Raw genomic sequence first — 19,700 nt, 5'->3', positions numbered from 1 at the left:
ACACCAAAAATTGATGAAGATGTTAAAAGAAGAAAGTAGATACACAGAATAATATTTGCACAAATAATGACAGGACAATGGGTCAAATTTGTTTGGCGTTGTATACCCCTCTAATTACTTCTTTTTCTGCACCCTAGAAGTTTATATCATAATTTACTATAATTTAATTTGATTTCTTTCTTATCCACGGATTTTTAGGAAGTTTTTATCTTTTTTTATTTTTTATTTTTTAAGATTGACGCCTGAGCTAACATCTGTTCCTAATCTTTATTTTTTCTTTTATTCCTCTCCCCAAAGCCCCAGTAAATAGTTGTATATTCTAGTTGTGAGTGCCTCTGGTTGTGCTATGTGAGACACGGCCTCAGCATGGCCTGATTAGCGGTGCCATGTCGGTGCCTGGGATCCGAACCAGCGAAACCCTGGACCATCAAAGCAGAGCGCGTGAATTTAACCACTCGGCCATCCATCGGGACAGCCTCGGAAGTTTTTATATTTCATGCCCATACCCATAGAGTTTTCTAGTTACCTAATTTTTATTGCTTTCTATATGAAGTTGACATGATCAAAGAACATACACTGAAAGATTTCAATGTTTGAATTTGTTGAGGGTTTCTTTGTGTCCCATCTATTGTGAATGCCAGTGAGTGCTTCTTGTGTATTTATAAACAGTGGCATATTGTTTCTGCTACTGCTATTGTGGGGAGTTTAATGATGAGAAAAAAATATGTTGGATTCTGGTACATTTTATAGATTAGATACACAAGCTCTACCCAACGTGGTTTTTAGTTGGAGATGTTGGAAAGTTGAAATGTCTCCTGCTACTGTGGTCCTTGACACATATTTTGCTCTACCCATCAGATCCATACAAACAGGATTTGGAATGGCACAGTGATTTGGGGATCAACTTTTTGTTCCTTTTGACCTTTTCTACCAGTTAGGAGTTTGCAGAAACTGGTGGGCTTTCTCTGCAGTGTTGTTGACTCTCCAACTTCCTAGAGAAGCAACTTTGATGGATGAGGAAGTAGTGACATCTTTGATTCTCTGTATCTGATCCCTAGATCAGAGTTGTTATGGTGCTGTGTTTTGGAGTCGTACCTCCAATGGTAGCTCTCTTTGTGAATGGATGCTATATTGCCCTTAGGGTCATTACAAGGGTGTCACCCAAAAGTTCTTCCAGTTTTTCCAAATTTGAAGGCCTGGATTCACCCTAATGAATAATTTCCTGTGTAAAATGCCCAAACTGCTTTCTCTTCCTAGACTGACAAAACTTTTACTAATACCGTATTATAACAAGTGGAAGATCTGGTTCCACATAATTTTGATATCTATACAAACAAAATAATTCTACAAATAATTTTTAATTAAAAGAGGGATTTTCAAAAAGATTACAATTAATGTATAGAAATATTTACCCAAAAAATGACATCCTGATAATATCAGGCTCATTAAATAGAGTATTATGTCTCTAGTTATAGTGTTTCAGTCACACAGTAGTTATTAAAGAATTTTTCAATATAGATCTTCATCTCATAAATATTTTTACTGGATTTTTAAAATAATTTTATTGAATGCTATCATTTCTTTCATTATATTTTCTAACTCTTTAGTGTTTATATATAAGAAGTCTTGGAATTAGCAAAAGCAATTGCTTGACTTTGTGTTTGTAAAATTAGAGGGTATTTATTGCATCATGAAATATGTCTGCATCAAGAAAATACAGTAAACAATAATTTGGAGTAAATTATTTTCTTTTTTAATCATAGCAAATGTAATTTCCTGCAGAATTTAAAATATTCATTTATCTAAAACTTTTCTAATATAGTATAAACTTTTAAATCTGTTTCTCTATGCCTATCAATATGTATGCTGTAATAATTACTAGAAAGTTTTTCTTTGTCAATGAAGAGTATAAAGTCCAGAGAAACTTCCCAAAGGATACATAAAACCAAAGAAGAAAAGTTTCCTTGTATTTGGACTATTATTAGACTATTTGTTTGTATCTGAGGTTAACACAGTCCTCATGGACAACAGCCCTGGAGCCTGCACTCTAGTCTCCGTAATTGACTTTATGATTACTCCTCTCCCAGTGGAAATCCATCACAGAGGATGAGCTAGACCTAAATGCTGAAATATCATGAAAAAAGATTTCACAGGAATAAAAATAACGAAGGCCATAATAAACACCCACTGCAGACAGTGTCCCAAATGATTAGGGATTCTGCATGACACAAGGTTACTATGCTCCTTAAATATCCGTGATTATCCCATTATCTTTATTTTAAGATGTATAAAACATACAAAAATTCATGAAAGTAACTTTGCTTTGTGTATATTCCTTGTCCAGACTGAAGAGTGAGATCCCTGGACTAGATGTAGCTTTGGTAGAAAGTCATTTCCTGCAGTGTAAGGACTGGAATGTTCACCAGCTTTTCTCTGTGCTTCAAAAAAGAGCTAAAAGGTTATGAGATTTTTAAATTAAAAAACTACTAATGGATATAAAATGTTTATAATGAGGCAATGAACATGCAGTTAAATGGTGAAATGACCTTGATATGAGAAAATAGACATATATTTAGAAATAACTTAAGAGCTTTATTTCGTCTGGGCTTAGTGATTTTTTGATGTTATTAATTTTAACATACCAACAACATCTATTTTTATTCTCTTTTCAAGATGGCTTCAGTAAAAACTAAGTAGATTGAGGTAAAATGTTTTAAAATATATTTATTACTGTCATATAATGATTCAAATATTGACTTGGCTATCATAATAGACACAAACAATATCATAGACATTATACGTAAAACCCATTTTAGATTATATCTAATGCCATTATTTTAGATTATATTTAATATTCCTATTTTAGATAAATATCATTATTAAATTATAAACATTAAGGATAAAAATTCATAATGTGAGTAAAATTAGACAATAAAGTGTGCTACATTCTGAATTCTAAGCAAAAGCATGATTTAAATACAATAAAAAAATAAATTTTGCGGCTTATGAGAATAACAATTTCAGGAGCTTGGTGCTATCTAATCCAAATTCTTGATTCTTCATGATTTTAAAATTGTTTTATATGCAATATTTAATTAAACTGTGAAAAATTTATCTCCACATTTAAGAGAATATTTGTCACTAGAATCAAAGCTAAGAGTTGACTTATTTGCCTTCTGCCTCTCAGCAGGTTTCTAACATGGGTGGCAGGGGAACAAGCAATTGCTCAGAAGTGACTGACTTCATTCTCGTGGGCTTCAGGGTCTGCCCAGAGCTCTACATCCTCCTCTTCCTGCTATTTCTCCTTGTGTATGCCGTGATCATCCTAGGGAATGTTGGGATGATGGCCATTATCATGACTGATCCCCGCCTGAACACACCAATGTATTTCTTCCTAGGCAACCTCTCCTTCGTTGATCTCTTCTATTCCTCTGTTATTGCACCCAAGGCTATGATCAACTTCTGGTCTGAGAGCAAGTCCATCTCCTTTGCAGGATGTGTGACCCAGCTCTTTCTATTTGCCCTCTTCATTGTGACTGAGGGATTTCTCCTGGCAGCCATGGCTTATGACCGCTTCATTGCCATCTGCAACCCACTCCTCTACTCTGTTCAGATGTCAGCACGTCTCTGTATGCAGCTGGTGGCTGGTTCCTATTTCTGTGGCTGCATCAGTGCAGTTCTTCAGACCAGCATGACATTTACTTTATCTTTTTGTGCGTCTCGGGCCATTGACCACTTTTACTGTGATGACCGTCCACTTCAGAGGATTTCTTGTTCTGATCTCTACATTCATAAAATGGTTTCTTTTTTCTTATGCAGCATTATCATTTTGCCTACCATAATTGTCATTATTGTGTCCTATACGTATATTGTGTCCACAGTGCTAAAGATACGCTCCACGGAGGGACGTAAAAAAGCCTTCTCCACATGCAGCTCTCACCTAGGAGTTGTGAGTGTACTGTATGGCGCTATCATTTTTATGTATGTCATCCCTGACAAATTTCCTGAGCTGAGTAAGGTTGCTTCCTTATGTTACACCTTAGTCACTCCCATGTTGAATCCTCTGATTTACTCTCTGAGAAACAAAGACGTCAAGGAAGCTTTTAGAAAGATTCTCGGGGAAAAAATAGTTTTATTTAATTCTATGTTAACATTGATATAACTGACAGAGGTGTACAATCTGACAACTTGGGGGAGTATTGATGCAAAGAATGCACCCATTGGTCTTAGAAATATTTAATCTTAGTAGCCTATTAATTTGAATTCGATGTACTTACAGCTGAAGAATACATTTGGGCTATATTTTGCCTAACTGTTGCTTTTGGAGAGTAATGGGTTTCTCCATATTTCAACTTCATTTTGGGTAAAGATAATAATTGACGTGTCATTTGTTTTTAAAATGTATTCCACCTTTGCTGCTGGTTCTCTGAAGACGTTCCTTGGGATGTATTATTTATCTTGAATTAGTAATATATGTTATGTGCATATGGATGTAATTTGCAGAGGTAAAAAATATATCATGTAATAAGAAAGTATAACAAAATACATCACTTATTTAAGAAATCTTTTTGAGTGTTTAGTGGGAGAATCTGATGCTCTGCAGTGCACAGAGTCCTAAGGATGGCAATGAGTCACTCAATTGTCCAGAGTCTGAACGAGTGACACATTTATTTCAAGTTTCTTTCACTTGGATCATTATTATTTTGTCCCCCATCTAAATATCTACTAAATCAATAAATCATTCTTGAAAATTTCCCTCTTTTCACAAGAAACTGTAACAATAATCCAAAAGCAGTGATAGTTCATTTTTTGTTGTACAAGACTTTGTGAGAATTAACTCATCAAATTGATATTTATTTAATTTTGATGGACTATTTGCCCTCTGAAAATCCCTAGGTATAAGTAATTTCTATACTTAACCTCACAATAAAATGAGGGGAAAATGACTAAATAGAGGACTAAATTGCCACATGATAAACCCAGTGAAAAGACATAAATAGAAAATACAGAGCATGGATTCTCTAAGGTGAGTGGTCTTAATGGTCAGAGAAAACTTCCTGAGCACATTATTAAAAATAAATAGAATTGAGCGAGATTAAGTAGATAGGATTCTCTGCAAAGGAAATAAATACTACATAGCGAACTGCGTGAAGTTTAGTAAGTGACTTTTAAGGCACAAGACAGGGAGTGAGAGATGAGACTTCAAAGGAAATTCAGGGAAATCATGCAGATCTATACAAGAAGCCATGGAAGATGACCTTTATTCTGTAGACAGGGAGTAAGAATTGGGTTTTTTTCTTTAAGTGGTATTGTGTTCAAATTGGTAGCTTTGTGGAAGATAAATATTCACAAGGAGAAGACAGTAGTCACAGAAAGTGTGTGGTCATCAAAGTAAGAGCTTATGGTGGTTTAACGAAGGCAAGTGGATTAGAGAGAGTGAAGAGAGGGATTCTCTTTAAAGCGGCAGGTAAACTAAGCTGAATGTTGATTGATGGTTGATAAAATGAGAATGAGGTAGAAGTGTATAGTGACTTCTAATGTTTGAACATCTATGACTGGGGAAATGCGACCTCATAAAATGGAGAGGAAAATGTATGTGGGTTAATCATTGTAAGAGTTAATCATTAACTTAGAAGTTAAGGAAATAAGCTCAGGAGTCACACTGAGCTTTCAAATTCAGTTTTCACCTATGTCACTCTGGGCAAGTTACATATGACTGCACTTTCATTTCCTCGTGTAAAATGAGGTGCATAATAGCATGTAAATCAGAGCTACTTGAAGGATTAAATTATATAAATTTCATATAAATTTGTTAAATCTATATGAATATATTTAACGGCTGCCAGATTTATTCTTTCCCCTTGTCCTCAGTACTATGTCATGTTAAGTCTGAGAGAGGAAGATAATAATGTTCTGTGCGTCTTTCCCTGACTCTCAACTGCAGAGCACCTCCAACTCTCCAAGCTGACCTATGCTTCCATTTCCATAGACAGATTTTGAGGAACTGCTGACTTGGCTACTTCAGTCTTTACCTTTCTTTCTGCTGAGAACTAATTAAAAATATTTTTTAAATGACAAAAAAATGAAAGGATCCCCCATTAGATGCAAAATAATATCTTATCAAATACTGTATCTATTTATCTCTCTACCCATGTCTTTCTTTAAGAATCTTCTCTTACACTTTCACAAATGTCTCCTCTGTCACCCACAGTTTTTAAAATACAATTACTGGGGAAAATAGGGGACTCACAAGGTAGAAAACCTTTATGACGATTTTCAGATAAGTGGCCACTGTGTTAAGGTGGTGTCTTGCTTCTCTCCTGAGATGAAGCGGAAAGATTTTTAACTTGAAAGAGGCACGTTTTACAAACCCTCCTCTGGGAGTACAATGCAGAATCCTTCAGGCAGCATTCTGAGTCCTATAAGGGAACAAACCTGCAATGAAAGAGGCTCCTGATTCTTTATAATTCCAGCCCACATAAGTCCCAGGCACAGGATCTTTGTCCATTAGATATTAGTAGTCTTATATTAAACTGAGAAAGAAATCCTAACAACAGAGTTGCTGACAATGGAGAAGAATTTCCCCCTATAATCGCCCTGTGCTGCACAACTCCAACCCACCATCAGACCTCACATATACACATAAATACAAACATAATCACAGTCTCTCTCTCTCTCTGTCTCTCTGTCTCTCTGTCTCTCTGTCTCTCTCTCTCTCTCACACCAGGATACCTTTGAGTAGAATATGAAGAATGGTCACTGATTGAATCACCTCCTAGAGCAATATATGTCCAGTGTCATCGAGCTGACTCAGAAAAGAATCTTCATGCTGAGGTACTGGCTAACAGACCTCACCATAAGAGAATGTGCATAGTAATTTTTCAGTGCTGACTTTTTTCCTTCTTTTCCCATGTTCAGGTAATTTCTGTCATTGCTACAGGAATTAAATTCAGGTATTCTGTTCTCACTCCTCTTTGGAACTTACTCTGCTTACTTTACTTTTGACTCCAGGAGATGGTAAGTCCTGAAAGCAGAGATGAGATTGAAACATAAAAATAAAATCTATCACGTTAATATAAATTAATCAAAATATATACATAAATGAATACACACATATGTGTACATAGGATTTTCTAAATATGATATATGCTTAATAATACTGCTTATAAAATAATGAAAGTTGTAATACAAGTCATGTAGAAAATCACTTTAATAATATATAGGTAATTTTTTTCATTTTTTTTGCTGCTGTGTTTATGATTTTTTTTACTTTTTATTAAGATTATAATAGTTTACAACCTTGTGAAATTTCAGTTGTACATTATTGTCAGTCATGTTGTAGGTGCACCACTTCACCCTTTGTGCCCACCCGCCACCCTCCCTTTCCCCTGGTAACCATGAATAAGTTCTCTTTGTCTACATGTTTAACTTCCACCTATGAGAGAAGTCATACAAAGTTTGTCTTTCTTTATCTGGCTTATTTGACTTAACATAATACCCTCAAGGTCCATCCATGTTGTTGTGAATGGGACGATTTTATTCTTTTTTATGGCTGAGTAGTATTCCATTCTATATATATGCCATGTCTTCTTTATCCAATCATCAGTTGATGGGCACTTAGGTTGCTTCCATGTCTTGGTTATTGTAAATAATGCTTCAATGAACATAGGGGTGCATGGGACTTTTGGAATTGCTGATTTCAAGTTCTTTGGATAGATACCAAGTAGTGGGATGGCTGGGTCATATGGTAGTTCAATTTTTAGTTTTTTGAGAAATCTCCATACTGTTTTGCATAGTGGCTGCACCAGTTTACATTCCCACCAGCAGTGTATGAGGCTTCCTTTTTCTCCATAATCTCTCCAACATTTGCCACTATTTGTTTTGGTTATTTAGGCCATTTTAATGGGTGTAAGGTGATATCTTAGTGTAGCTTTGATTTGCATTTCCCTGATGATCACCGATGATGAGCATCTTTTCATGTTTCTATTGGCCATCTGTATATCTTCTTTGGAGAAATGTCTGTTCATGTCTCCTGCCCATTTTTTGATCAGGTTGTTTGGTTTTTTGTTGTTGAGCTGTGTGAGTTCTTTATATACTATGAAGATTAACCCTTTGTCGGATATATAACTTGTAAATATTTTTTCCCAATTAGTGGGTTGTTTTTTTGTTTCAATCCTGTTTTCCCTTGCCTTGAAGAAGCTGTTTAGTCTGATGAAGTCCCATTTGTTTATTCTTTCTATTGTTTCCCTTGTCTGAGAAGACACGGTGTCCGAAAAGACCCTTTTGATACTGATGTCAAAGAGTGTACTGCCTATATTTTCTTCTCAAGCCTTAAGGTTTCAGGTCTTACCTTGTGGTCTTTGGTCCATTTTGAGTTTATTGTTGTGAATGGTGATAAAGAATGGTCAATTTTCATTCTTTTACAAGTGGCTGTCCAGTTTTCCCAGCACCATTTGTTGAAGAGACTTTCTTTTTTTCCACTGTATGCCCTCAGCTCTTTTGTCGAAGATTAGCTGTCCATAGATGTGTGGTTTTATTTCTGGACTTTCAATTCTGTTCCATTGATCTGTGCACCTGTTTTTGTACCAGTACCATGCTGTTGTGATTACTGTAGCTTTGTAGTATGCTTTGAAGTCAGGGATTGGGATGGCTTCAATTTTGTTCTTTTTTCTCAGGATTGCTTTAGCAATTTGGGGTCTTTTCTTGCCCCATATGAATTTTAGGATTCTTTGTTCTATTTCTGTAAAGAATGTCATTGGGATTCTGATTGGGAAAACGTTGAATGTGTAGATTGCTTTAGGTAGTGTGGACATTTTAACTATGTTTATTCTTCCAGTCCATGTGTGTGGAATGTCTTTCCATCTCTTTATGTTGTCATCCATTTCTTTCAGGAAAGTCTTGTAGTTTTCGTTATATAGGTCTTTCACTTCCTTGGTTAAGTTTACCCTAAGGCATTTTATTCTTTTTGTTGCAATTGTGAATGGGATTGTGTTCTGGAGTTCTTTATCTGTTAGTTCATTGTTAGAGTATAAAAATGCTACGATTTGTGTATGTTATTTTATACCCTGCAACTTTGTTGTAGTTGTTGATTATTTCTAATAGTTTTCCAATGGATTCTTTGGGGTTTTCTATATATAAGATCATGTCATCTGCAAACATCAAGAGTTTCACTTCTTCATTGCCTATTTGGATTCATTTTATTTCTTTTTCCTACCTAATTGCTCTGGCCAAAACCTCCAGTACCGTGTTGAATAAGAGTGGTGAAAGTGGACACCCTTGTCTTGTTCCTGTTCTCCCAGGGATGGCTTTCAGTTTTTGCCCATTGAGTATGATGTTCACTGTGGGTTTGTCATATATGGCCTTTATTAAGTTGAAGCACTTTCCTTCTATACTCGTTTTATTGAGAGTTTTTATCATAAATGGCTGTTGGATCTTGTCAAATGCTTTCTCTGCATCTATTGAGATGATCATGTGGTTTTTGTTTCTCATTTTGTTAATGTCGTGTATCACGTTGATTGACTTGTGGATGTTGAACCATCCCTCTGTCCCTGGTATAAATCCCACTTGATCATGGTGTATGATCTTTTTAATGTATTGCTGTATTGGGTTTGCCAGAATTTTGTTGAGGATTTTTGCACCTATGTTCATCAGTGATATTGGCCTGTAGTTTTCCTTCTTTGTGTTGTCCTTGTCTGCTTTTGGGATCAGGGTGATGTTGGCTTCATAGAATGTGTTAGGGAGTGCTCCATCTTCCTCATTTTTTTGAAATAGTTTGAGAAGGATAAGTATTAAATCTTCTTTGAATGTTTGGTAGAATTCTCCAGAGAAGCCATCTGGTTCTGGACTTTTATTTTTGGGGAGGTTTTTGATTACTGTTTTAATCTCTTTACTTGTGATTGGGCTATTCAGATTCTCTATTTCTTCCTGCTTCAGTTTTGGGAGGTTGTATGAGTCTAAGAATTTATCCATTTCTTCTAGGTTGTCCAATTTGTTGGCATATGGTTTTTCATAGTATTCTCCTATGATCTTTTGTATTTCTGTGGTATCTGTTGTGATTTCTCCTCTCTGATTTCTAATTTTATTTACTTGAGTCTTCTCTCTTTTTTTCTTAGTGAGCCTGGCTGAGGGTTTGTCAATTTTGTTCATTTTATCAAAGAACCAACTCTTTGTTTCATTGATCCTTTCTACTTTCTTTTATGTTTCAATGTCATTTATTTCTGCTCTAATTTTTATTATTCCCCTCCTTCTACTCAATTTGGGCTTTGATTGTTCTTATTTTCTACTTCAACTAGATGTCATTTGAGATTGCTTATCTGAGATTTTTCTTGTTTATTGAGGTGAACCTGTATTGCAATGAATTTCCCTCTTAGGACCACTTGTACTGCGTCCCAAATGAGTTGGTATGGTGTGTTTTCATTTTCGTTTGTCTCCAGATAATATTTGATTTCTTCTTTAATTTCTTCAATGATCTATTGTTTGTTCAGTAGCATGTTGTTTAGTCTGCACATTTTTGCCCCTTCTCCTGGTTTGTTCTTGTAGTTTATTTCTAGTTTCATAGCATTATGTTCAGAAAAGATGCTTGATATTATTTAAACCCTCTTGAATTTGTTGAGGCTTGCTTTGTTTCCCAAGATATGGTCTATCCTTGAGAATGTTCCATGTGCACTTGAGAAGAATGTGTAACCTGCTGTTTTTGGATGGAGTGTTCTATATATATATATATCTATTAAGCCCATCTGGTCTAGTGTTTCATTTAATTCTATAATTTCTGTGTTGACTTTATGTGTACACATTGGTGTTAGTGGGGTGTTGAGGTCCCCTACTATTATAATATTGCTGTTGATATCTCCTTTTAGTTTTGTTAATAGTTGCTTTACATACTTTGGTGTTCTTGTGTTGGGTGCATATATATTTATAAGTGTTATGTCTTCTTGGTGGAGTGTCCCTTTTATCATTATAAACTGCCCCTCTTTGTCTCTCTTTATCTGTTTTGCTTTGAAGTCTACTTTGTCTGATATAAGTATGGTGACACCTGCTTCCTTATGTTCATTATTAGCTTAGAGTATCATATTCCATCCCTTCACTCTGAGTCTGTGTTTGTCTTTGGGGCTGAGGTGTGTTTCCTGGAGGCAGCATATTGTTGGGTCTTGTTCTTTAATCCATCTTGCCACTGTGTGTCTTTTGATTGGAGAGTTCAATCCATTTACTTTTAGAGTGATTATTGAAATGTGGGGGTCTAATGCTGCCATTTTATCACTTGTTTTCCAGTTATCTTGCATTTCCTTTGTTTCTTGTCCTATGATTTTTGGACTACCAATTCAGGTAGGTAGTTTTCTATATTGGCTTTCTTCTCATTTGTAATTTTTGTCTTTATTCTTGTTATTTGTTTAGTGGTTACTGTGTGGTTTGTATAAAACATCTCATAGATGAGATACTCCATTTTCTGATAGCCTCTTATTCCCTTAGATTAAGCTGTTCCATCCCTTTCCTCTTCCCCTTCTAGTTTTTTATTGTCAGATATTTTTTCTTCCTTCTTGTGTTGTGAGTTTGTGGTTAAAATGACAAGATTATATTTATTCTTGGTGTTTCCCTTCCTTTTATCTTTAATGTTATCCTTAGCCTTTGCTAACCTGTCCTGGTGGAGGGCTGCAACTTTCTGGTTTTGTCTTTCTACTTATCTCCTTTGCTGTGGGTTTTGTAACCACTTTCCTTTTTTTGTTTTTTTGGGTATTAGAGTCTTGCTGAGCATTTCTTGTAGGGGAGGTCTTGTGGCGATGAACTCCCTTAACTTTTGTTTATCTGGGAAAGTTTTTATCTCTCCATCACATTTGAAGGATATTTTCACTGGATAGAGTATTCTTGACTGAAAGTTTTTGTCCTTCTGAGTTTTGAATATATCATTCCACTCTCTTCTAGCCTGTAAGGTAGATGCTGAGAAATCTGCTGACAGCCTGATGGGGGTTCCTTTGTAGGTTATTTTCTTCTGCCTGGTTGCCCTTAGTATTTTCCCTTTGTCATTAACTTTCGCAAGCTTCACTACTATATGCCTTGGGGTTGGTCTTTTTACATTGATAAAGTTTGGAGATCTATTAGCTTCTGTCACATGGAGTTCCATCTCTCTCCCTAGGTTTGGGAAATTCTCAGCCATTATTTCTTTGAACAGGCTTTCTGCCCCCTTCTCCTTCTCTTCTGCCTCTTAGATGCCTATAATCCTTATGTTGCATTTCCTAATTGAGTCAGATATTTCTCGGAGAGTTTCTTCATTTCTTTTTAGTCTTAGTTCTCTCTCCTCCTCTATCTTCAGCATTTCTATGTTCCTATCCTCCAGATTGCTAATTCTGTCTTCCACATTATTCACCCTACTTTTCAGAGAGTCCAGATTTTTCTTAATCTCCTCCATTGTGTTCTTCATCTCCAACATTTCTGATTGGTTCTTCTTTATAGTATCAAATTGTTTTGTGACATAGCTCCTGAACTCATTGAGTTATCTATGTGTATTCTCTTTTAATTCATTGAGTTTTTTAATGATGGCTATTTTGAATTCATTGTCATTTAAGTTATAGATTTCAGTGTCTTTGGGATTGTTTTCTGGGTACTTGTCATTTTCCTTCTGTTCTGGAGATTTAATATATTTTTTCATACTGCTTGATGGCGTGGATTTGTGCCTCCACATAGAGATAGAGTTTAGTTACTGCTTCCACTTGCTTCTACTGGAGGCGGGGCAGCAGCTATGTAATCTGAACTGACCAGAATCCCTGTCAGCTGTTGCTGACTGGACCTGGGCCCCTACTCATAATCACAGTGGCCTTGTGGGGTCTCTCATCAGCTGTGGGGACAATCGCAAGGGGGCCTTGGGTTGCTGGTGCCTACTGTCACAGACCGCCTAGAAATGCTCCCTCCTTAGGGTCTGCAGCAGTGTTATGGGCTTTCACAGTGGCCAGCAGCAGGTTCACCTAGACTCGCAGCTCTTCCACCGTCAGGGCCTGCAAGATCTCATTTGTCCACTATGGGCCACAGCAGAGCTATGGGTATCTACTGCAGTCTGTGGTTAGCTCACTCAGCTGTGCTACTTCTGCCTTAGGGCCTTCCAGCCTTGTGATTGCTGGGTGGGTCCTCTCCCCTAACACTGCACAGAGGCTTTCCCTGCAGCTGTTGTGGGACTGTGGATTTTCCCCCTGGACCACAGAGCAGTCTCAATGGGGCTCCAACCTGCCACCACCCACTCACATGGTCCCTCTGGGTCTCCCTTGCCCCTTTGGGGCCACAGCAGGGCTTTGAGTGATAGAGGAGGCTGGTGGGTTGCTGCACCAGCCAGGTTCCTTTTGCCCCAGGGCCTCCCAGCATTATGAATGCTGGGAAGGGCCTTTCCGCTAATGCCAATTTGGGGCTTTCCCTGCGACTGCTGTGGAGCTGTGAATTTTCCCACTGGGCTAAAGAGCAATCGAGGGGGGCTTAGGTAGGCTGTAGTCACTTGTTTCCACCATCATGCTGCTGATGCATGTGCACACCCACCCTTGGTACTGTGGTGATGCTATGAGCATGTCAGCCAGTAGAAAGTTGCCTGGAGGTGCTAGGCTATCTGGGGTTCGGAGAGTTTTCACTTATCTCCACCTCCTCCTAGGGGGAAGTCCATGCACCTTCCAATGTATAGCAGAGTGGGTTACTCAGGCATCCTGAGATGCTGTGTGGATATCATTTGTTGACCAATGAATGTTCAATTAGTTGTAGTTCGAAGAGGGAGAGACAAAGAAAACTGCTCACTCTGCCATGTTTCTGACATCACCCTCTGGGGAATTTTTTGATTTGGAATTCCTGGTTATTTTTCAAAACATCATTATTAGTACCTAAATAACATGCTTATCCAAAACAGTATGCACATAAAGAACTTCTTCAAACTCATTTAGGGCCTTCCCATTAAATTTATAATTATAGCTAATGGTAGTGTCAATAACTAGTAGTGTTTTCTTAATTTAAATGACAGTGTTTATGGTGGTGAATCTTCACTCAACTGCTGCCACAATAACAACAATTATGATAAAACGAATTTGCCTACTCTTAACATTGAAATTTTTATACAATAAGTATATTCTATTGCCTTGAGTAGTTTCCTGTTTTTTGGGCCAAATTAAAGCTTTAGTCCAAAAAAAGACATTTCTGAAAAAAAGACATTCGTTGCTCTAAAATGCAAGTCCTTGGATCTGAAAAAGCAGCTCTGTTCACTATTTTTTCTTAAATACCTTATTGAGGAATAATTGATATAAAATAAACTATGTTCATTGAGAGTGTACAATCCTGTGAGTTTTGACAGTTTTATACATCAGTGAAACCATCACCACATCAAGATACGGAACATTTCCATCACCTCCAAAAGATTTATCATGATCCTTTTTAGTCCAGGCCTCCTGCCAACTCCATTCCCAGTTAACCAGTGATCTGATACATTTTTTGCACACACACAATATGCACTTTTTTCTCTCAGGCTTCTTACACTGAGTAAAATGATTTTGAGATTTATTCATTTTGTCATATGTGTAAGTAATTCATTTTTTTATTGATGAGTGGTATTCCATTTTCCATTCTACACATATATCAAATTTTGTTTATGCCCTCTTAAATTGATAGGCAATTGAGGTGTTTTCAGTTTTTTAGATATTGTGAATAAAACCAATATGAACATTCACATGTATGTATTTGAGTCAAGGCCAATTCCATCCCTCCCTTCTCAGCCCACCATGATAGAAAGTCCACTTGTTCAGTCAAGTGCTGACAAGAAAATAGGGATTCCTCATCCTCTAGACTCCAGTCAAGGCTACCATATCTCCTTGAGAGTAGCAGACTGCACACATTTTTTATCTGCTCCAGCCCCAGTTTTCAGAGTCTTTATTCAATGTTTGGAGTTCTCTTCCTCTACCCAGGCCCATTCATACAGTAGAAGTTTTACCCAAGGTATGATAGGCCAAAATAATGGGGCCCCAATTTCAGTTGCCCCAGCTCAGATGATAGAGGTTCTACGCCAAGAGAGATAAGCTTAAAAGAACATAGGCTACCAATCTCATCCAGCAACCTGCTCATAAAGCAGGGGTGACACACTGAGGGAACTGGGCTACTGTTTTTGCTCCAGTTCCAAAAAGGTTGAACACAAGCTTTACTTAGAATGAAAGGCAGGCCATAACAACAGAAGGCCCCAAAGCTCTCCTCAAGTGAACTGACTTTATTTGGAACAAAGTGTTGGAAAGTTCAAGCACAAGTGAACTCACAAACATAACAAATATATGGTGATAAGCAATTAAGAGGAGGCTGGTAGCTCCATGAGAGCAAAAGGAGCCTCCTGCAGCTGGAACAAAACTCAAAGACTGGCGTTAAGACTATCATTGCAAAGGGGACCTAATTTAATTGGATGTTGCTGTAGAGCAACACATGTCCCACATGTTTTCAAAACAACAGGAGAAGAAGAATTAGTAGAAGCTATCTGCTGGGGTAGGAAATGTACAGAAGAACAACAGCTCACAAAATGACCAGAGAAGACACAGCCAAAGGCAGCCCTGATTAAACCCCTCTCATCCAAGAGTAACTGTGCACAAGCCTAAAGCTGTGCCTCTAAGAAATGACAGCAGAGTCTTCTCCAAGCAAAGACAATTCAATAAAATATTCCAGCAAATTCACTAAAAAATGAAAAGGCAAACAATCACAAAAATATAGAAATTATTTTTTTTAATTATTCTGGAGTTTAAAGGTACAATAACTGAAAGAGTGTCATGTCATTATAATCACACAGTATGTGGCCTTTTCAGATTGGTTTCTTTAACTTAATAACATGCATTTACAATTCTTCCCTGTCTTTTCACAGCTTAACAGATGATTTCCTTTTAATGCTGAGTAATATTCCACTGTCTGCATGTATCACGGTTTATCCATTCACCTACTGAAGGACATCTTGGTTGCTTCCAAGTTTTGGCAAATATGGATAGAGCTGCCATAAACATCCATGTGCAAGTTTTTGCATGGACATAAGTTTTCAGCTCCTTTGGGTAAATACTAAGGAGCATAATTGCTGGATCTAATGGAAAGAGTATGTTTAGTTTTCTAAGAAACTGCTAAATTGTCTTCCAGTGTGGCTATACTAGTTTGCAGTCCCACCAGCAATGTGTAACGGTTCCCATCGCTCGCATGCTCACCAACATTTGACGTGATCAGTGTTCTGGATTTGGGCCATTATAATAAGTGTATAGTGGTGTCTTATTGTTGTTTTAATTTGTATTCCATTATGGCATATGATGTGGAAGGTCTTTTCATTTGTTTATCTGCCATCTGCATATCTTCTTTGGTGAGATATCTGTTAAGGACCCTGGTCCATTTTTTAATCAGGTTGTTTGTTTTCTTGTAGCGGAGTATTCAGAATTCTTCTCATATTTGGATATTGTTTATAAGACATATTTTCCGCAAATATTTTCCCCAGCCTGTGCCCTTTCTTCTTATTCTTTGATAATGTCTTTCACAGAGCAGAAGTTTTCGTTTGTTTGTTTTTGAGGAAGATTAGCCCTGAGCTAACTACTGCCAATCCTCCTCTTTTTGCTGAGGAAGACTGGCCCAGAGCTAACATCCATGCCCATCTTCCTCTACTTTATACATGGGACGCCTACCACAGCATGGCTTTTGCCAAGTGGTGCAATGTCCACACCCAGGATCCAAACCGGCGAACCCCAGGATCAAGAAGTGAAACGTGCGAACTTAACTGCTGCACCACCCGGCCAGCACTGGAGCAGAAGTTTTTAATTTACTGAAGTCCAGCTGATCAATTATGGATTGTGCCTTTGATGTTGTATCCAAAAAGGCATTGCCATACTCACAGTCATCTAAATTTCTTCTATGGTATCTTCTAGGAGTTTTATAGTTTTGTGTTTTACTCTTAGGTCTATAATCTATTTGAGTTTATTTTTGTGAATGTGTAAGGTTTATATCCAGGTTCACATTTTTCTATGTAGATGACCAGTTGTTCCAACATATTTTGTTGAAAAGACCATCTTTTTCTCCATTGTGTTATCTTTGCTCTTTCCTCAAAGATCACTTGACTATATTTATGTGGCGCTATTTCTAGTCTCTCGTTTCTGTTGCGTTGACCTGTTTTCTCTCTTTTGCCAATCCCACAGTCTCGACAACTGTAGCTGTACTCAGTCACGAAGTGGTGTATGTCAGCCCTTGGATTCTGTTCCTCTCCTTCAGCATTGTGTTGGCTATTCTGGGTCTCTTGCCTCTCCATATAAACTTTATACTCAATATCTGAAGTTTGTCAATATGAACAAAATACCTTCCTGGGATTTTGACTGGGATTGCTTTAAATGTATAGATCAAGTTGGGCTGAACTGACATCTTGACGACATTCATGTATTCATGAGCACAGAACATCTCTCCATTTATTTAGGTTAATTTCTTCCATTAGAGTTTTACAGTTTTCCTCCTACAGATTTTGTACATATTTTTTGAGAATTGTAGGTAAGTATTTTATTTCGGGGGGGTGCTAGTAGAAATGGTATTATGTTTTTAATTTTACATTCCACTTGCTCATTGCTAGTATATGGAAAATGATTGACTTTTGCATATTAACCAGGTATCCTGCAACCTTCCTTTAATCTCTTAGTAGTTTCAGGAGCGTTTTTGTTATTTCTTTCAGATTTTCTACATACACATTCATGTCATCTGTGAACAAAGATATGCTCTTTTCTTCCTTCCCATTCTGTTTACCTTTTTGTGTTAGTTTGCTAGGGCTGCCATCACAACATACCACAGACTGGGTGGCTTAAACAATTTTATTTTCTCACAGTTCTAGAGACTGGAAGTCCAAGATCAAGCTGCTAGTGGATCCCGTTTCCTCTGAGGCCTCTTTCCTTGTCTTGCAGACGGCCATCCTGCAAACTGCTGAGAGCGCCTTTATTTTTTATTTGTTTGTACCCTCACCCTGCACATCATTCAAGTTCAGAAATGATGAGACACACCTCCTTCAGTATATGCTAACCAGTTAATACGTTCTGTGTATTTTCCCTGTAACTTCTGAAATTAGCCTCTTTTCATTTACCTTGGCATACTTCAAGCCCACTTCAATAGCAAGGACTAATACAGTAGTTTCCCTCACTCCAATCTTATCCCCTTTAAATATATCTCCCACTTGGCCCTGAAGATATCCACTGATTACCAACCACATGCTTTCAGGTTCCCACCTTGAAATCTCTGTGTTTTTCTTTGGCATATCATCTCTGGATTTTAATTGTCTGTCCAAGGATGTGACTTTTACAGTAAATTGTAAGCTCCCTACAGAATGAGGTTATTTATACCTGCACCTACAACAACGTCAGAACATATCACACATGTAGTCAATAAAATTAATCAAATAAATTAATACTCAGAGGCAAAGATTAATAAATTTTCACACTATTTTGATAACTGTTGTGTTTCTATACCTTTATTAAATATTCCTCACAATAATTAACACAGAAAAAATTACGAAAATACAAATTAAGGGAAAGATTGCTTAAAAATATTTGTGTCTCTATCTCCCACTTTCATTCTTATTTTTTTTGCTGAGGAAGATTTGCCCTGATCTAATGTCTGTGCCAATCTTCCTCTACTTTGTCTGTGAGTCACAGTCACAGCATGACTGACAAGTGGTGTATGTCTGCACCCTGGATCCAAACCCATTAAACCAGGCCACCAAAACAGAGCATGCCGAACTTAACCACTGTGCCATGGGGTGGGCCTCCCCCATTTTGGTTCTTTCTATTAGGTTTCAGCAACTAGTAGTGCCTCAGAGCACTCCACAATGTCTGACACACACAATATACAATTTTCCCAGTTAATGTAAGTAATGAAGGTGAATTATTGTTTGTTTCTTCATATTGTCAATTCCTATCAATATACCACATACAAATATTTGATTCAAAGTAATAATTCAATAACCATTTAACATGCTAAAGAAACTAGTTATAAAATTGGGAAATATTTTATTTAAAAAAGTAATTTCAGGGGCCAGCCCCACAGCTGAGTGGTTAAGTTCACACACTCTGCTTTGGTGGCCCAGGATTCACCATTTCAGATCCTGGGCGCCGGCCTGTGTCCTGCTTATCGGGCGTTGCAGTGACAGCATCACACAGAGAGGAGTTAGAAAGACCCTCAACTAACAATATATAGCTATGTGCTGGGACTTTGGGTAGAAAAAAATAAAAAAGAGAGGAAGATTGGAAATAGATGTTAGCGGAAGGGCAATCTTCCTCACCAAAAAAAGTTAAAAATTAAAAAAGAAGTTGGGTATTATTGTCACTTATCAATGATTGAATGTAAAAGAAGGAGCAATTCCAAAAACAAACACTGGAAAAAGTATTGCCTAAAACTAAATAAAATATAAAAATAGTGTTCAGCAGTATGCCATAAAAATAAATGGGAATCAATCCTGTGAAATAAAATGTTATGTAAGATCAGTGGGAGAGCTCATCTTGAAATACAGTTCTCTAATGTTCAAGAAATCTCCAATATCCATGACGTTTAGGATTAACAATGTCTCAGAGGGAAAAAAAATAATATATGGGAATGGTACATCACCTTGAAAAAAGCTTTGATAATATTTTTATGATGTTTGGGAGAAATATTCATTAATGGCCAAAAGGAGTATGAAATAAACAGCCACAACTCCTTTGATGGGAAAGAAACAGTAA

At 37.1% G+C, this 19,700-nt stretch overlaps 1 protein-coding gene across 1 annotated transcript; it reads left to right on the top strand.

The window, feature by feature from the left end:
• Nucleotides 1-3,175: 3,175 nt before the first annotated feature.
• Nucleotides 3,176-4,162, top strand: OR9K2O (olfactory receptor family 9 subfamily K member 2O). Its single transcript, XM_005611409.2, has one exon. The coding sequence runs from the start codon at nucleotides 3,200-3,202 to the stop codon at nucleotides 4,160-4,162; it is 963 nt and encodes a 320-aa protein (XP_005611466.1). The 5' UTR covers nucleotides 3,176-3,199.
• The last annotated feature ends 15,538 nt before the right edge of the window (nucleotides 4,163-19,700 follow it).

Source organism: Equus caballus, chromosome 6 (genome assembly GCF_041296265.1).
Source record: "Equus caballus isolate H_3958 breed thoroughbred chromosome 6, TB-T2T, whole genome shotgun sequence".
In the NCBI taxonomy this organism is placed as follows: domain Eukaryota; kingdom Metazoa; phylum Chordata; class Mammalia; order Perissodactyla; family Equidae; genus Equus; species Equus caballus.
Note: the sequence above shows the minus strand (reverse complement) of the source record. Positions and strands in the feature narration are given on the sequence as shown.